The sequence below is a fragment of the Mirounga leonina genome, unplaced genomic scaffold (assembly GCF_011800145.1).
Source record: "Mirounga leonina isolate KUSES-001 unplaced genomic scaffold, KU_Mleo_1.0 Mir_175, whole genome shotgun sequence".
In the NCBI taxonomy this organism is placed as follows: domain Eukaryota; kingdom Metazoa; phylum Chordata; class Mammalia; order Carnivora; family Phocidae; genus Mirounga; species Mirounga leonina.
The window spans coordinates 22,859,818-22,876,635 of record NW_023270453.1 but is presented as its reverse complement, the minus strand read 5'-3'; the positions used below and the strand labels follow the sequence as shown (position 1 = coordinate 22,876,635).

Genomic DNA, 16,818 nt, shown 5'->3' with positions numbered 1-16,818 from the left:
ACACGGGGCCTCACAAGACAAGGGAGGTACCAGCCGAACAACGGCAGCCTCCTCGGAAAGGACCGTCTGCTGTAGGCCAGGAGTCCAGCGCAGTGACCGGCAGCCGCCTGGGGCTGCTTGTGTTCAGTTAACCTGGAGTTCCTCAGGTGCACCAGCCACATTTCACGTGCTGTGTAGCAACAAGGGGCTCGTGGCTACCGTGTGGACAGTGCAATTGCAGAACGTGTGTATCATTCTAGAACGTTCTCTAGCACAGCACCAGTCTAGGCTCTGCCTGCTTGGGAGGCAGAACTGCCTCCTGCTGACTGCCTGCCTCTTCCCGTAGGTGGCCGGGGGCCCGAGCTCTACCCCCGCAGGGCCGCAGGTACTGGACATCGACAGCTACCTGGACTCGTCTGTGCTGGACAGCTCCTTCCTCACCTTCCCGGGGCTGCACGTGGAGGCGAGTGTGCCCCCAGGGGCCCTCTGGGGCGGGGGGCTCCTGTCACCTCAGGCGGCCCAGAGTCTGAGGTATTCTCTGCACTTCCCAATAGGCCTTTGCTGGACAAATGAAAAGTGACTTATTTTCGGATGATTCTAAAAGGTAGGGGTCCATGAGAAGATGGGAGCCTTGGTGTAGGTCCGCCACCCCCGTGTGTGCCGTGTTATGGCCGTGTGGGCTGCGTGGGCTGTCGCGTGTCCTTGGCAGGTGCTTGCGGGCCCTGGGTGTTGCCACCCGCTATCTCAGCCGTGTTTGCTTGGAAGCCTTTTGTGTCCGTGTGTGGTGGACTCGGGAGTATGTGCACACGTGGTCCCCTGGGCTCCCTCGTTTGACCTGTGTCCCCTGCAGCCTGGTGTGCTGGCCATCCAGCGAGGGCACGCTTCACTGGCCAGACTTGCTGAGTGACCCCTCCATCGTGGGCAACACCCTGCAGCGGCTGGCCCGGGGCCGCTTGGGCCGCACGCTGGGCCCAGAGGAGGACGGTCTCTCCCTGGTCAGCCCCTCCTCACCTGCCAAATACTTCTCGGCTTCAGGTGAACAGGGGTGGGGAGGAGTGGTATCCTCGTGTTCTCCCCAGGGAGGGTCTGAGGTTGGGGGTCGGAGGGGCCCACGCCCTCCCTGACGTGTTCCACTCCTCCCGTAGATGAGGACCTGATTCGGCAGATCCTGGCTGAAGGGGCCAGCAGCCTGGCCCCCACCCAGGACACTCAAGTAGAAACGGATCTGCTCACTGGCCTGTGAGTGCCCGTCCTGGGGTTGGGAGGCAGTGGGGAGCCCAGGCTGAGAAGCCCTGTTCCCCTCCAGGGCCCAGCCTTGCGCTGTGCTGGGTTCCCCACTGAGGGGCTGGGTGATGTGTGGGAAGGACCTCACGGGGTGGCCCCGGGCCAGTAACCGTTGGCCGCAGGCTACAGAAGAGAGTGGCGAGTGGAGAGCAGAGGCAGCCAGTGTGAGGCAGGGCCTGGCTGCAGGGAGGGGTCCCCGGCATGTTTTCTAAATAGCCTTTGTTTTTTTGGTGGAAACTGTTTGGATTTTATATTTTTAAGACTTTCTCAATTTCTGGGCTGGATGGTTCATATAAAATTTATTTTTTTTGTCTAGTATCTATTTTCCTGTTCCTTTAACTCTTCTCATTTTCAAGCGACCAAAAATCACTGAGACATAAACTGTCCCAGAACACAGAGAAAAGGGGAAAGCGTCTCGAATCTTTTTACAAAAACAGATAACTGTGGTATGATTGTATTTTTATGAAGAAATTGCCAATCGACTTAAAAGGTCTCTGATATGGGGAAATCCTGGGATAGTAGCTCTAAGCGGAGCAGACCTGGTACCTCCAGCCCAAGACCCTGCCTGCCCGTGTCGCCGCGTGCAGGGCAGGACTCGGTCACTGGTGTTGGCTGGTTGTCCCAGAGGTGCCTGCATGGGCGAGAGCACCTCGTGTCCGCAGGAGATTCTCGAAGCCAGACTCACCGAGCGCAGCTCTGGGCCAGGTGGCTGCTAACAGTGCGGGGCGAACGGTCAGGGCACAGCTGTGCAGAGACCGCAGCAGGTGTGCACGCTTGCCCCCCAGGAGGCGCCTGTCGCACTCCCGCTTCACGTTCCCCCTGCCCCCCATCTGCCCTTGCAGCCCCCCTGCTCTGGTGGAGCAGCTCTGAAGCCGGCAAGGTCTGCCGGGCGTCCCCTGGTTCTGCAGAGCACGCGTACTGTTGGCGTTTGAAAGACAAATAGGTCTCCTCATCCAAAAACGAATGGTCTTAGGCCACAGAGCTGCATCAGAGCACGGGAGGTTGAGGGCGAAGGTGGGAGGCGTGGGCAGCGCTCACTGGGAGGTTTCAGGCCGAGTCGGTGTGCTGGTGGGAAGAGCAGGCCAGGCCCGGGGCTTGGGGATGGGCTAGGGGCCGCTGCAGCGGTGCGGCGAGGACTCCATCCACTGGTGGAGGAAGCAGGAGGTGAGGGGGAGCCAGGAAGGGAGGCTGACGCGGGTCTGCAGCGTGAGGAGCAGGGTGGGTGTTGCGGCCCCTCCTCAGAGTCCCCGGTGGGGGTCTGAGCCTCAGCACCAGGTCCACCCGGCTTGGGGCGGTGTCTTTCGTCTCTGACCGTGGGGAGGGGGCTGCACAGCCGAAGAGGCTCAGGAGCTGGGACTGCCCGCCGCCTCTCCTCTCGACGCCAGGTGAGCAGGGCTACTCCCCTCTTCTGTGCCTCAGGTCCAGCGCCCCCGGAGAGAGGACAGAGACGCTGATGCTGCCAAGGCTGGGGGACAGGGGGCTGCCCAGCCCGGGTCTGACCTGGGAGCAGCCCCAGTCGGCAAAGCTCTCCACAGGTGCGTTCTGGGGTCTCCAGGACACCCCTAGGCGCCCCTTCCTGTGGGCTGCCTGTCACCGGTCTGTCTCCCTCCCCAGGGCTGGTGGACGGTCTGCGGAGGCGGCTGCTGCCGGCCTGGTGTGCGCCCCTGGCCCACGGACTCAGCCTGCTCTTGGTGGCTGCGACTGTGGGGGTCTCAGGCTGGGTGGGCGCCAGCTTCCCCCCTGGCGTGAGTGTGATGTGGCTCTTCTCAAGCAGCTCCAGCTTCCTGGCCTCCTTCTTTGGCTGGGAGCCTCTCAAGGTAAGTGGGATGTGGGGGCCCGGCTGCCAGGCTCTGGCACCTGCGGGCCCCTCTGATGCCCCCCCCCCACCCCTGACGTAGGTCCTGCTAGAAGCCCTGTACTTCTCACTGGTGGCCAAGCGGCTCCATCCTGACGAGGATGACACCCTGGTGGAGAGCCCAGCCGTGACGCCTGTGAGCGAGCGTGTGCCCCGCGTGCGGCCCCCCCACGGCTTTGCGCTCTTCCTGGCAAAGGAGGAAGCCCGAAAGGTCAAGAAGCTGCACGGGATGCTGAGGGTGAGCTCAGGCACAGCTGACCAGCAGCTGTGCTCCTGTCCCCCGTCTGGGCCAGCACAGTGTCTTCTGTAGGTTCTCCCTTTGTCGAAAACCTCACACCTGTCCTTGGTTCCCTACAGAAGCCCTTTGGCCCCGCCCTGCCCCGCCCCGCCTTCCGTCACCCCCGATTCCTACCACCCCAATCCTTGCTCTGCCTCTTCTCATGCTCAGGTCAAATGCTTCCTACTGCCTGGCCTCTAGGGACCCTGGGGGTGGTCTCAGCCTTCGGCGGGACCGTGTCTGCCCCCCACCCCTGGCGGGGCATCGGCAGGTGTCTGGGCTGCCTTCCTGGCACCAGGCACCCTGGCTGTGGGCAGTTTGCTGGCCAGCTCTGTTGCGGTGGGCCCGAGTGGGGTTGGCTGACCCCAGGGCTGTCTTCGCCCCCAGAGCCTCCTGGTGTATATGCTCTTCCTGCTGGTGACGCTGCTGGCCAATCACGGGGATGCCTCATGCCACAACCATGCCTACCGCTTGCAGAGTGCCATCAAACAGGAGCTGGGCAGCCAGGCCTTCCTGGCCATCACCCGGTACGGACACCCCCAAGTGCAGGGAGCTGCTGCCGCCAACCAGGTCCCATCTTTCCTGGCCTTCATCCAACCCAGTCCCCGGGGGACGCGGGCAAGTGTCTTGGTACAGTTTTGCTTGTCAGGACTAGACATGGTGCCCAGGATAGCCCCCTCACACTTACCTGCCCCAAATACCACTAGGCTAAGATGAGGGAATGCGAGTCTTTCCCTTGTGCCGCCGGCTGGCCCTGGCAGCCTGCTGTTGGCTGGGGCTGCAGGAGCGATGCTCTCTGGGGCTCTGACCCGCCTGCCCCATGGGGTGGAGCGTGTGACTGTGTCTCTGGGCAGGTCTGAGGAGTTCTGGCCGTGGATGTCGCACGTGCTGCTCCCCTACATCCACGGGAACCGGTCCAGCCCAGAGCTGGGGCCCCCACGGCTGCGTCAGGTGCGGCTGCAAGAAGGTGAGCGGCTTCTGGTTGATTGCCATGTGCCCTTTACCTTCTTCTTGCTGTTTCTTTATCTGTGAAACCAGGACCTCTACCTTCTGGGCTCAGGGAGGGTTTGGGGCGATCATGTTGGGCCCAGCCCAGGCAGCTGGTCAACAGTAAGTGCTCCTGGTTTAGTCCTGCTCATCCCCTGCAGCTCTCTGCCCAGACCCTCCCGGCTCAGGGCTGCCCACGTGCTCTGCAGCCTCTGGCACCTTCAGCACCGGCGACTATGGCATTGGCTGGGGGAGTGCTGCCCACAATGGCTCGGAGACGTGGGCCTACTCTGCACCAGACCTGCTGGGGTGAGCACGGAGGGCGCGCCCGGGGTTCCTGCGGGGCCAGGGCCTGGCTCTAACACTGCCCCCTCGTCAGCAGTGTCTGGTCCTGGGGCTACTGCGCTGTGTACGACAGCGGGGGCTATGTGCAGGAGCTGGGGCTGAGCCTGGAAGAGAGCCGCGCGCAGCTGGGCTTCCTGCAGCTGCACAACTGGATCGACAACAGGTGCGGTCGTCTGAGCTCCCTGCCACCCCCCCCATCCGCCTGCAGGACCTCAGGCAGGCACACCGCCCTCACCGGCCCTTTGCGGCTCCCCATTCGTTCCTGACGAGCCTCACTGACCACTCGGCCTCTACCTCCTCCCGGGTCCATGCATCACCCGCCCCGAGAGCCCCTTCCTCCAGGAAGGCACGCAGGTCTTCTCACCCCGCCCCCTTCTCGCCACGTAGGAGCCGCGCCGTGTTCGTGGAGCTCACGCGCTACAGCCCGGCCGTGGGGCTTCACGCCGCCGTCACGCTGCGCCTCGAGTTCCCTGCAGCCGGGCACGCAGTGACCGCCCTCAGTGTGCGCCCCTTCCCGCTGCAGCGCCTGAGCGCCGGCCTCTCCCTGCCACTGCTCACCTCGGTGGGTGCCGGCCCCGCCCCCGCGGTCCTCCCAGCGCAGGCCCCGCCTACTGCTCGCCCCGCCCCATTCCCTCACCCCCTCCTCCCGGTGCAGGCCCCGCCCACCGCCCTCGCCCCGCCCCAGCCAGTTTTGGCCCCGCCCCCGCAGGTGAGCCTGCTGCTGTTCGCGCTGTACTTCTCGGTGGCCGAGGTGCGCGTGTGGCACAGGGAAGGGCGTACACGCGCGGTGCAGCCCGGGGCCTGGGCACGGTGGCTGCTGGTGGCACTGACCGCGGCCGCGGCGCTCGTGCGCCTGGCCCAGCTGGGTGCCGCCGACCGCCAGTGGACCCGCTTCGTGCGCCGCCGCCCACGCCGCTTCACCAGCTTCGAGCAGGTGGCGCAGCTGAGCGCCGCAGCTCGCGGTCTGGCCGCCTCGCTGCTCTTCCTGCTTCTGGTCAAGGTGAGGGCTGGGCCAGCGGGGACTGGCTGGGCCTGGGCCGGGCTGGCGGGGTTCGGTCAGCTGACCCCACTTGCCCGCAGGCCGCACAGCAGCTGCGCTTCGTGCGCCAGTGGTCGGTTTTCGGCAAGACGCTATGCCGGGCCCTGCCGGAGCTGGTGGGGGCCACCGTGGGCCTGGTGGCGCTCGCCGTGGCCTACACCCAGCTGGCCGTTCTGGTAGGTGACGGTGAGGCCGGCGGGGGAGGGTGGCGTAGCCCGGGAGGCGCCCCTCACCCGCGCCCCCTTCCCGTGCAGCTGGTGTCGTCCTGCGTGAATTCGTTTCGGAGTGCGGCCCAGGCCCTCTTGGTGCTGTGCCCTGGGTCCGGGGCTCCTGCCCTGTGCCCTACTGAATCCTGGCGCCTGTCCCCACTGCTGTGCACGGGGCTCTGGGCCCTGCGGCTGTGGGGGGCCCTGAGGCTGGGAGCAGTCCTTCTGCGATGGCGGTACCATGCTCTGCGTGGGGAGCTCTACCGACCAGCCTGGGAGCCACAGGACTATGAGATGGTCGAGCTCTTCTTACGCAGGCTGCGCCTCTGGATGGGCTTCAGCAAGGTTAAGGAGGTGGGTACGGCCCAGTGGGGGGGAGAGGGACGCACCCTGGGCCCAGGTGAGCCCAGGGTGCAGCCGGACTGACCGAGCCCCTGTGCCGCCCCCAGTTCCGCCACAAAGTCCGCTTCGAAGGGATGGAGCCGCTGCCTTCCCGCTCCTCCAGGGGCTCCAAGTCTTCCCCAGATGCACCGCCCCCCAGCGGGGGCTCTGACACCTCACGGCCCTCCACCTCCTCCAGCCAGCTGGACACGCTGAGTGGGGGCCTGGGCCGGCTGGGGCCACGGGGGGAGCCCGAGCCCTCGCGGCTGCAAGCCGTGTTCGAGGCCCTCCTTACCCAGTTCGACCGACTGAACCAGGCCACAGAGGACGTCTACCAGCTGGAGCAAAGGCTGCAGAGCCTGCAGGGCCGCAGGAGCACTGGTCCCCCAGCCTCCCCTCCCCGCAGCCCCTCCTCAGACCTGCGGCCAGCACTGCCCAGCCGTCTTGCCCGGGCCAGCCGAGGCATGGGCCTGGCTACTGGCCCCAGCAGGGCTTCCCTGCGGGCTAAGAACAAGGTCCACCCCAGCAGCACTTAACCCCGGGGCCCTGGGCTCATAGCCCTTCCCTGGGGTGGGTCTGTGGCTTCACTCCGGCTTCTTGAAGGAGCCGGAGCAGACACCGCTCAGTATTAACTTCTGCCGCCCTCAAGGTCTCGGGCCAGGCAGGAGAGCTGCACGAAGGTCCCCCTGGGAGGAGGCAGCCGCTCTCTCTCTCTGGGGGGGCTCTCAGCACTTTAAAGAGGCCATGTGGGCAGCCAGGACCCAGGGTCCCCTCCCCAGCTCCCCATGGGAGGACACAGCAGTATTGGGCCAAGTGCCCAGCCTCTGAGATGCTAATTTATTACCGGAGTCCTCAGGTACAGCGGGCTGTGCCCGGCCCCACCTCCTGGGCAGACATCTCCCCTTTGCTAAGGATCCAGGCTTCGGGAAGGGAACCTGCCCCTCCCGTGGTCTTCCCCACTAAGTTATTACCTCTCCTATGCCCCTGCTGAGTGCACTCCCCTTCCACTGCCATATGTGTGTCTATCGTCAGTAATTTATATGGGGTTAAAATGTATATATTTTTGTACGTCGCTCTATTTTTCACTAGGGCCAAGGGCCCCGCTAGCTGAAGCAGCCCAGTGCCCACGGTCACCCACGTTGAGGGGCAGCGGGGACGGCAGGGCAGGCCTCCCTCCCGCCTGACCGGAAGGCCAGGGCCGGCCTGGGACAGGTGCTGAGAGGGGAGGCTTGTTAGAAGGGCCCAGTCCCCTCCTAGGCAGTTCTGTTTCCCACCCACCCCCCACTCCCCAGGGGCCTTGTTCTGTGCCCGAGGCTGCGCAGCAAGAAGGCAGGGCCCAGACCTGCTGGTGCCAGGTTTGGGTGAGGAGCAGGACGAGGGCAAGAACAAGGTGGTCAGGTGGAAAGAGCCCTCCCCGGGGGCTGGCTCTTGGGGCTGGGGCAGGTGAGCACAGGACTGTGTGTGATGGCGTGGGTGGCCCAGACAGGCCCCGTACCACGGCTGGGGGGCGGGGGGGCAGGGGGACCTTGCCCAAGCTATAGCCTTGATTCCATCCCCACTGGACAAAGTCAAATAAACCAGCTGGCTGACTGCATCTGTGTGAGCCACGCGGGCCCGGAGGCACTGCGGCTTTATTTCATGCGCACACGTCCGCGAGGGGCAGCCTCACACGAACTCCGTGAAGTCATCCACCGAGGAGATGAGGCGCTTCCGCTGGCCCGTCTCATATGTGGGCATGGGCTCTGCTGGCGCCTGAGCAGGGGCTTTGGCGTGGCCCGGGGGGTGCATCTGCATCAGGGGTAGGCTGGGGTTGGAGTAGTGAGCTTCCTCCCGGATCTGCAGGAGACGGGAACTTCAGCAGCCAGCCCCAAGGCAGGGGGGGACACCCACCCACCACAGGGGGTCTGGGTCCCCTCTTCCCTACCCGGTGGCGGAGCCGCTTGATGTGGCGGAGCCTGGCGATCCACTTGGAGGGGTAGATGTCGGTGGGGTTGGAGCGGCTGTGATGTACCTGTGAGGCCATCTGGGGGGGGAGAGGGGGGAGTGGTGAGCCCCCGTGGGGTCACACCTGTGGGCCCTTCCTACCTGCCCCCTGCACCACCTTCTCCGCTCACATTTGCGTGCAGAGCCATCTGACGGGCCACAAAAGGCAAGTTGCGGTCTGACACGATCTTGGCCACGCTGGTGTCCACGAGACCCTCCATGTCTGGGGAGAAACAGAGCTCACCCCAGGGCTCAGGGCCCCGAGTGCCCCCCCCCCCCCCCCAAGCCCCGCGGCTCACCTTTCCTGCATTGCAGGGTCACCAGGTTGCACTCGTAGTCCAGGGGGGTGATGATGACATGGACGAAATTGAACTGGCCCTGCCCAGACGAGAGCAGAGATCACCCGGCCCCGAGGACCACTGTCCGCCACTTCCTCCCCCATTGGGGCGGGTGGCTTGCTACCTGAACAAGCCTGGGCTTTGCTCACACCCTCCTTCCCACCGGACCTAGGGGCACAGCTGCCTTCCCTCTCAAAACCCCACCTACTCCACATCTGGCTCCCAACCACTGAATCCACCTGAGTTCGGATTCAGTCATGACTGCAGATAGGTCCACAGCCCCTGTCCTTCCCTCCCTGTGGCTCCGGCTGCCACCTGCCTGTCACCCAAGAGCAGCACAAGGAGCTTGGCATGTGCCCAGCCCCCAGCTCTGCACCCCTGCCTGCTCCTGGCTTCTGTCCAGTGACCTCGCCCGAGGCTCCCCACTGTGTTCAGGACACACCCACAAACTTCTGAGCACCGGCACCCCCGCTGCTGGGGCTGCCCCGGGCTCCCCACTCCCCGGCCTCACAGCTATCTGGCATATCCCCCCCCACACCCCGTGACAAGTCTCCCGGGGTCAGCCCGCCTCCCGCCGTGGGGCGTCGAGCCCTAGCGGCGTCCTCTGAGAAAGATGGTGACAGAGACCGACCCCAGCTGCCGTGGGTACACAAAGGAGGTGCCGGGCAGACAGACTCGGAGCCCCTCCGGAGACACAGAGCACCTCCTGGGCACCCCACAGCCCGCTAAATACGCGTGCACAGCAACTCCGCGACTCCCCACGACGCCACTGCTGGTGCCCCGGCTTCCGTGGGAAACCAATGGGGCCACTGTCCTCGTCCTTGTTCCAGAGAAGAATGCTGGCTCACAGGGGGTCTGCACGGGAGGCCGGGGCCCCTGCTGCCAGCACACTGACCCTGCCCGGGCCCGCCCCCAGCACCCCCACTCACTCTGATGGTACCCAGTTTAAAGTCCTCGCCGGAGTCGTTGTACACAATGGACACGAAGTCGTTGCCCAGATGACGCTTCTTGTCACAGCGGTGCTTGTCCACATCCTTGGTGGGCATCAGGGTGGCAATGTGGAAGACAGCTGCAAGGCGGACCCGGCCAAGCACTCACAAGGGCTGCTCGGGGCTCGTGTCGGTGGGGCTGGTGTCGGTAGGGCCGGGGAGGGGGGCGGGTGGGGGGACACCTCTTGGCTTCCCCAGAGGCTCTCAGGGCCTGGCCAGCCGGCAGCACAACACCCCTCTCCCCGAGGGCAGAGCTTCTGGAAGTACAGCTTCCGGAAGCAGAGCCGCCAGGCCCTCGCTGCCTGCACGCCCAGACAGATGAAGGCAGGCCCTCGGCCCCGCCCGTGGCCTGACGGCAGACAATGACAGTGGCGTGGCCGGGCGCATACCTTGCATGATGTCGTCGTGCCAGCAGTAGGTGAACTGGCCGTCCTCCCCACACACATCCAGACCCCCCAGGTACACCTTGTCGGGCTGGCAGTCCTTGAGCTCGATGAGCTTGCCCAGGCCGGTCAGGAACTCCGTGTACCTGTACGAGCCGTGCTCGTTGGACAGGATGGCCAGCTCACTGTCGCTCTGTGGGCAGGGAGGAGCACGCTGGCAGCCGCCCCTCCCCCCAAGGCTCCCGGGGGCCCCGAGTCTGTGCAAGGCCGTCCTGCACTCCCAGCCAATGTGCTCCACGGGACCTTCCCAACACATCCAGAAGCCCGGCAGTCCTCGGAATCCCAGCCCCAGGCCCCAGCCCTGCCCCTCACAGGGACTGTCAGCACCCGCCTTCCATCGGTTCTCACACACGGCAGCCAGAGGGATGCTCTGGACGCTTAGGCCGAGTCACCTCGAACCCTTTGCTCAGAACCATTCACGGCCCGCCCACCTCCCTGGGAACGGCCCATGAGGCTGTCCACGTCCGCTGTCCACATCCGCCCTCCCCTTTACTTCCCTGCCCCACCTCCCATCCCCCACGCGGTGGACACGGCACCAGCCACCCGCACCTGCCATTCCCGCACAGGACACTTCCGTCCCTCGCTTCCTCCACGCCTGGATCCCCAATGCGAGGATCACACCTGCGGGATCCCAGCACCTGCCGCCACCTCCACAGTGCTTGGCACTCCCTTGGGCACCACGAGCTCAAACACTCACCTGTCATTCCTGTTGTGTCCCTGGCACCGGAACGGTACCTGGCATAGGGCTCCTTGAGCACCGGCCACGTGGCAGCTCATGCAGTGACTGAGCTCTGTGGCAGACCAGGGCGCAGACCCTGACCCCTACCCCAGGCAGGAAGGCCACACGACTCCACCCTCGCACCCAGGAGTCTCACCTGGCCTTCTCCCACGTACAGGACGGCAATCTTGTGCGTGTCGTAGGATGGAATCTGGTCGAGAAGCTGCACTGACCGCTCGAAGGACTGTAGCCACAGAGCCCTGCCTGAGCTTGGGCGGAGGCCGTCCCCTGCCACCAGCCCTACCACCAGCCCCAGCCGGATGCCCTTCCAAGGAGGGCTCTCCTCACGCGGGTAGGTCACTGTAGGCTGTCCCAGGGAGCCAAGGCTGTACCTTCCGCAAGCCTGGGCTATGGCCACCACCACTAAGAGTTAGGGCATCCCACGGCACCCCCCACCCAGGCTCCAGGGAGACCCGCAAGGGAGAGAAGGCACCCACCTACCTCATTGGGTAGAAGGATGGGCTTGTTGGACTCGTCACCAAAGAAAGGTGAATGGTAGAGCTGCAGGAACACAAAGCTGCAGGAGGAAAGACGGGGAGGGCTGGGCTGGGAGCTGCGGGCCAGGTCGGGGTCACGGCCAGTACCGTCCGCCCACGCACAGGGCAGCAGACCTGAGCCTTTCTTGTGGCTCCAACCAGCCACAGGGCCGAGGCCATGTGACCTGCAGCCCAGCCTGTGGCAGGGCCCCTCGGGCATCACGTCCCCATGGGGACCATCCAAAAGCTCCAGCAGCTCCAGCCCCAGAGGGCAAGGCTCACCTGGGATTGATGCCTGGCACCTTCTCAGTATTGGAGGCCCCAGCTCTGCTCTTGAAGGCGTCCCTCTCTACCCTCTTGCCTCTGCGTGATGGGGCCGAATCAGAGATGGTGTAGCCTCTGGGCCGCAAGCCACTGGGGGAGCGGGGGCAGCTGGAAGGCAAGGGACCCTCGGGCTGCGCGGGGCCCCGGCCCTGGCTCTCTTCGCCTGGGGCTGACCAGGAGGCACCTGCCCCGTCCAGGATCCCGGACTGGGACCGGGCCTTGGCCTCAGGGCTCAGCCGGCCAACATCAGTCTTGTCCCCAGGGTCCCCAAGTATGTCCTGCAGGGTCTGCAGCTCAGGCGAGGAGCTGGACTTGCTGAGGGGCTGGGAGGGCTGGAAGGAGAGCTCCACAGAAGGCCGGGCACCCTCAGAAGAGACAGCCCGCTCGATGGGGATTCCTCGAGCTGCCAGCTCCTCTGCAGGGAACTTCTCCTCTTGGCTGGAGCTTGAAGATGACTGCCAAGAAGGAGTCCACGGGACCTCCGTCAGGAGATACCAGCGAGCACACCCAGGGGTTCACTTGGAGGCGATGAAGCCCCCCCATCCCCCGGCAGGGCCACAGAGCCCCTCAGCAGCAAGCGGACGGCTGCATCCTCTCCCCCAGGATGGCACTTGCCGGTGCCCCACACTGAGCAGGGAACACCGACGACCAGCAGCTGTCAATCTGCAGGGCCCGCTGGGGAACCCCACACTGTCCACGCAGCACTGACTAGGAAAGATAACTACCCTTTTTTTAAATGACAAGGGGGGCGGGGCAAAAGACTTGCCAAAGTTCTGAGCAAGGCCGTGCGTGCCGCGGGGCCTGGAGGGAGGCCCTGTCCCTCCTCCCACAGTACCCTCCTCCCGCTCCCAGGGGCGAGCACCCCCAGGGCACCTCAGGCAGTTCCGGCGCCCCAAGGCACTCACCCTGCTGTAAGCCTCAGCGCGGTCACTGCGCCGGTCTGTGCCTAGCGTCGCCTCAAAGTCCTCCAACTCCATGGGCTCCGCGGACAAATGAGTCTCGCTTGGGCTCCCCTCCTCCAGAACCACCGCCGAGTCTGGGAGGACACAGATGGGGCTCCTAGGTGCTGGCCCGGCCCCTGGGAGCTCACATGGCCTCAGAGGTACCAGCCTCTCCCCAGCAACAGAGCGCAGTGGGCCCCGCCACAGCCTCACCCCAGGCCTTCCTTGCCTGTGGCTCTGAGCCGCCCACACCCCATCAAGTCAGCTGCAGGAGAGCACGGAGGGGCGCGGTGTGGCCCCCGTCACAGGGCGTCTCCACAGGCTCCCAGGGTGGGGATGAGGGGGGCATCTGGCCCCTGGGATCCGCATCCCAGGGTCCACAGAACCCGCCCCTGCTGCTCAGTGAGGTAGACGGGCAAGGGCAGCACAGACCCCCACCAGGGAAGAGCCCCCATCTAAGATGGGGCCTCAGCTCAGGAGGAGCGCTGGGCCCAGACCAGCTCCCAGGAACAGGCGGAGGCCGTAATCCCTCCTTGACTGGACCCGAGGAAAAGCCTGATGCGGGAGGAACCCCTGTGCGTACACACAGACGGGGAGCCCGTTCCGGAAAGCAGAGACGCGCCATCGGAGCCCAAGCGAAACCCGGAGCCAGGAGCACCAAGAAAAGGCCACGACGCCCCAAAGCAGCGTTTCCTGTGCCATTGTCAGGACGGGGGTGGGGGTGAGAAGCCACCGAGAGTTAGCACAGCCCGCGGCCGCCCCACATACAGCCCTTGCACACGCGCGGTCTGTTAGCCGCCTGCCAGAACCCGTCTGCTCGCTGCCCTTTCCGAACCAGCTCCTGCCCACATGTGGGGGCCCAGGTGGGCCAGAGGGCTGTGCGGGTCAACCCCCCGCCGTCGCCAGGGCCTGGAGGTAATGGGTCAGCCCATGATAAAAAGCAGACACAGCCCAATTTGTGAGTTCACCAAGCCAGTCAGACCACCAGAGGCCAGGGCAAGGTCAGTCCGGCTGAGCCGCAGGGCCAGGCTCGCCCCAAAGAGCATCTGTGGCTCAGCAGCCCGACGTCACCTCCCGAGGCCTGAAGAAGGGGCAGCAAGGGCCCATCCGGCGGGGCACAGAGCTCAGTCGGCAAGGGCACAGGGCAGAGGGGCCCACCGGCCAAGCGCAGGCACTCTGCACAGACGTCCTCATGCAAGTCGGGGCCCTGCATCTGGGGGGTGAGGAGCGGCACCGGCAGAGTCGAGGAGGGATGACCGCATGAGGGACGGTGGGAGCAGCAAGTACGAGGCAGAGCAAAGCTCTGCGGCAAACGGCGCCTTCCTTAAAGAGATGTACGAATACCTGCCCAGGAAATGCTCCTGTGCAGCTTTGCTTGGCAACTGGACTGGTACAGGGAGGAGAAAGAGGCCACTGCAAGGAAGACCGCGCGCGGCCGGTCAGCAGCAGCACAGACTGCGCACAGTCGAGCAGAGAGGAAAGGCAGCGCTAGTCCCGCACAGAGCCCGAGCCTGGAGGGAGAGAGCGGAGGGCCAGCGGCGGCCGGCCGGCAGCGGGCGGCTCCCGGCTCTCCGCGCTGCTGCAGGGGGGCGGCCCTCCTCCTCACCAGCAGAGGTCCTGGGCCTCGAAGCGCCACGTGGGGCCACAGGGAAGGCCGGAGGGTGGCCCGGAAGGAGCGCACCAGCCCCGCCAGGCAAGGGCACAAGAGCGCGCAGGCAGGCTTAGCTGTGCTCGGCGCATCCAAACCTAGACCCAAGCGCAAGTGCAGCTGCCCTCCTGGGGCCACGGGCACGTCGAGGACAGTGCAGGGCACAGGGCGTGCAGGGCTCTGAAGTGTCCACCCTGAAAGCACCTGCCTGCCCCTCTGCGAGCGGCACATCTCTAAAGAAGGGGGCCCTCCTGTAGGAGCCGGCCCCGCTCCTGAACGCCAGGCTGTGCCAGCGACAAGGAGAGCTCAGGGAGCTGGCTCCAGCGCGGCCCCACGGGGCGGGGGGCGCAAAGCTGCCTTCCCGCGGCACTCACCCGTGTTAGACCGCGGGGGCGGAGGGGGCTTGGCCGAGCCCGCCGCCGGCACCGACAGCGACTTGTACAGAGCTGTGTCGCGACGCTCCTTAAAGCGCTCGGCGGCCATGAGCGCGTTGGACAGCTCCTGCAGGGGCATGTTGTTGATGTCCGAGGAGAAGGGGCTGAGTGGGTTCTCCAGGCTCATCAGCCAGCTGGTGTTCCCTGGGGAGGCACACAGGCAGCACCCTTTAGGCATCCAACCGCCCCATCCCCTCCCAGAGCTCCCGGGGCAGCCCATCCCCCCGCCACTGTCCTTAAGGGCATGTGCCCGGGCTCAGCAGGGTTCCTGTGCTCAACCAGGGAGTGACAAGGAGGGGGACAGGCCCCAGGCAAAGGCATGCCCACGGCTTGCCCCAGACCCCCAGGTTAGGGCAGCCCCCGTGCAGCGGTCACCCGCCTCATGCATGAGGAGGGGTCTCAGTGCACACCACTCTCCACCCCAGGGCAGCTCCCGGGTCCTGGCCAGGCTTGGCGGAGGCATCTCAAAGCCCCAGGCCTCGCCATGGAGAAGCCTGAATGGGGGGCCTTCTGGGCTCTGTCCCTCTCCCCATAAGACCCAGGAGCCCACACTTTGAATCAACCTTCCACACTGAATGTCTTCCAATCCCGAGCATCTCACCCAACCCGACCCACCTCCTCTTGCCCTGCCTGGGCCTCCTCATCCAGTCTCCCACCTGCCCCCTGCCTGTTCCCTGCCGGGAGCCAGGACCCGCAGCCCTTCTGCCCACACTCGAGGCTCCTCAGGGCCTCCTATCCAGCCCTCTCCTGTCACCGCTCGCCACACTGTGCCCAAAGCAGGTCTCAGGCCCTGGACCTTGGTTTAAGTTTTTGCAATACCCATTACAGGCAGAGTCATGTCCAACAAAATCCATGTATCGGACTCCTGACCTCCTGTAGCTCAGAAAACAGCTCATTAGGGTAAAACAGGGCCACAGAGATGGCCCCTAATCCCCTGAGCCCTTCCAAGAAGAGACAGGACACAGACCCACAAGAGTGACCCAGGACTTCCAGGCTCCGGGCGGACGAGAATACACGAATGTATCTGTGGCTGAAGGCCCCCAGGCCATGGTGCTCTGTGAGGGAGGCCCTCTCGCTTAGCCGCCCGGATTGCCCCTCGCCACTCCCCTTGGCACTCAGCTCAGAAGTCACAGAGCAGAGGCTCGCTCGACCCTGTGTGCCTGCCACTCACTGCCGGGTACCTCAAGCCCTGGCAGAGGCCCCTGCATGCTGAGCGCAGGCCCCTCCGTACCTGTGGGCCTCCGGACCAGGATCTCTGCCCAGCCCTGGGTCAGCAGGGGGACGTAGGCTGCCAGGCTCGTCTTCTCCTGTACTGGGAACTGGGTACCAGCTGACGCCCTCTCAGACTTGCTGGCGAGTGCTGTCTGTGCACCCGGGGAGGTGGGGCCACCCGGGAAGTGGGAGGCTGGAGTGTCCAGGGCACCAACACGAAGGCCGTGGCCCCCTGAGGAAGAGAAGGGCAAGAGTGCCAGTGACCACCACCTGCCCAATGCAGAGCCACCAGCCCGGAACCGGCTGTTCCGCCCAGGGCCCGGCGACCGGAGGCAGCTCAGCTCTCCCTGGGTGCGGCCCTTGTACGGGGTCGGGCTCGGGCTCGGTGGACCCAGGGCAGTAGGAAGGGGCCACGGTCGGACCACATCTCATTCCAGCTGCAGCAAAGAGAAGCTCCAGGGGCAAGCTGGGCCGAGAACCAGGGCAGCCAACGGTTCTCAGGAAACACTGGCCACGAGGAATAGACCCACAGCCACGAGGGGGCCTCAGGCCAGCTGTAGAGAAGGCACGCCCCCCACTACACAGCCCCGTGGCCAGGGCTCACAGAGACAACACCCCAGTTGGTCAACCACCTTGTCCCCAGGCTCCGAGCAGTCCCTGCGAGCATGCGGACCCACAGGCACCTGTGAAGGAGGCAGGGTGGGGCCCAGGCTCACCGGACATGGAGCGGACCCGGTCCCGGGCCCTGCGGCACACCTGCTGCCCAGCCTGGGACTCCAGCTTGGCAGGCGCCTCCTTGGTCTGTCTCACGTGCGTGCCAGGGTCCGAGCTGAGGGCAGAAGGGTCCGTGTGGAGCGTGACCGAGGTGCCTGGGCCCAGGACGGCCGCTGTCAAGGCCT

The 16,818-nt window shown here is 65.3% G+C and overlaps 2 protein-coding genes across 7 annotated transcripts in view; one reads left to right on the top strand and one right to left on the bottom strand.

Annotated features, from left to right (window-relative positions):
- The window catches only part of PKD1 (polycystin 1, transient receptor potential channel interacting), a 41,400-nt gene extending 33,991 nt beyond the window's left edge, over nt 1-7,409 (top strand). Inside the window, exons 31-46 of one of the 2 annotated variants that reach the window (XM_035021964.1) lie at nt 326-442; nt 534-583; nt 830-1,014; nt 1,125-1,218; nt 2,683-2,798; nt 2,878-3,080; nt 3,162-3,356; nt 3,783-3,922; nt 4,250-4,362; nt 4,544-4,691; nt 4,765-4,890; nt 5,115-5,289; nt 5,437-5,727; nt 5,808-5,942; nt 6,021-6,326; nt 6,422-7,409. In XM_035021964.1, coding sequence (XP_034877855.1) covers nt 326-442; nt 534-583; nt 830-1,014; nt 1,125-1,218; nt 2,683-2,798; nt 2,878-3,080; nt 3,162-3,356; nt 3,783-3,922; nt 4,250-4,362; nt 4,544-4,691; nt 4,765-4,890; nt 5,115-5,289; nt 5,437-5,727; nt 5,808-5,942; nt 6,021-6,326; nt 6,422-6,889 — 2,862 coding nt within the window. In that variant the 3' untranslated portion in view covers nt 6,890-7,409. Of the gene's footprint in view, nt 1-325; nt 443-533; nt 584-829; nt 1,015-1,124; nt 1,219-2,682; nt 2,799-2,877; nt 3,081-3,161; nt 3,357-3,782; nt 3,923-4,249; nt 4,363-4,543; nt 4,692-4,761; nt 4,891-5,114; nt 5,290-5,436; nt 5,728-5,807; nt 5,943-6,020; nt 6,327-6,421 lie in introns of both variants that reach the window. The other variant, XM_035021962.1, reaches the window with a different exon arrangement.
- A 530-nt stretch (nt 7,410-7,939) lies between these two features.
- TSC2 (TSC complex subunit 2) overlaps nt 7,940-16,818 on the bottom strand; it is a 33,794-nt gene continuing 24,915 nt past the window's right edge. For 2 of the 5 annotated variants that reach the window (XM_035021965.1, XM_035021966.1), the window contains exons 29-41: nt 16,636-16,748; nt 15,939-16,151; nt 14,648-14,851; nt 12,590-12,720; nt 11,643-12,139; nt 11,326-11,401; nt 10,982-11,068; nt 10,053-10,239; nt 9,604-9,743; nt 8,636-8,714; nt 8,468-8,559; nt 8,278-8,376; nt 7,940-8,189 (exon numbers count right to left, since the gene is read on the bottom strand). In XM_035021965.1, the coding sequence (XP_034877856.1) occupies nt 8,019-8,189; nt 8,278-8,376; nt 8,468-8,559; nt 8,636-8,714; nt 9,604-9,743; nt 10,053-10,239; nt 10,982-11,068; nt 11,326-11,401; nt 11,643-12,139; nt 12,590-12,720; nt 14,648-14,851; nt 15,939-16,151; nt 16,636-16,748 (2,089 nt within the window). In that variant the 3' untranslated portion in view covers nt 7,940-8,018. Of the gene's footprint in view, nt 8,190-8,277; nt 8,377-8,467; nt 8,560-8,635; nt 8,715-9,603; nt 9,744-10,052; nt 10,240-10,981; nt 11,069-11,325; nt 11,402-11,642; nt 12,140-12,589; nt 12,721-13,969; nt 14,039-14,647; nt 14,852-15,938; nt 16,152-16,635; nt 16,749-16,818 lie in introns of all 5 variants that reach the window. The other 3 variants (XM_035021967.1, XM_035021968.1, XM_035021969.1) reach the window with 2 other exon arrangements.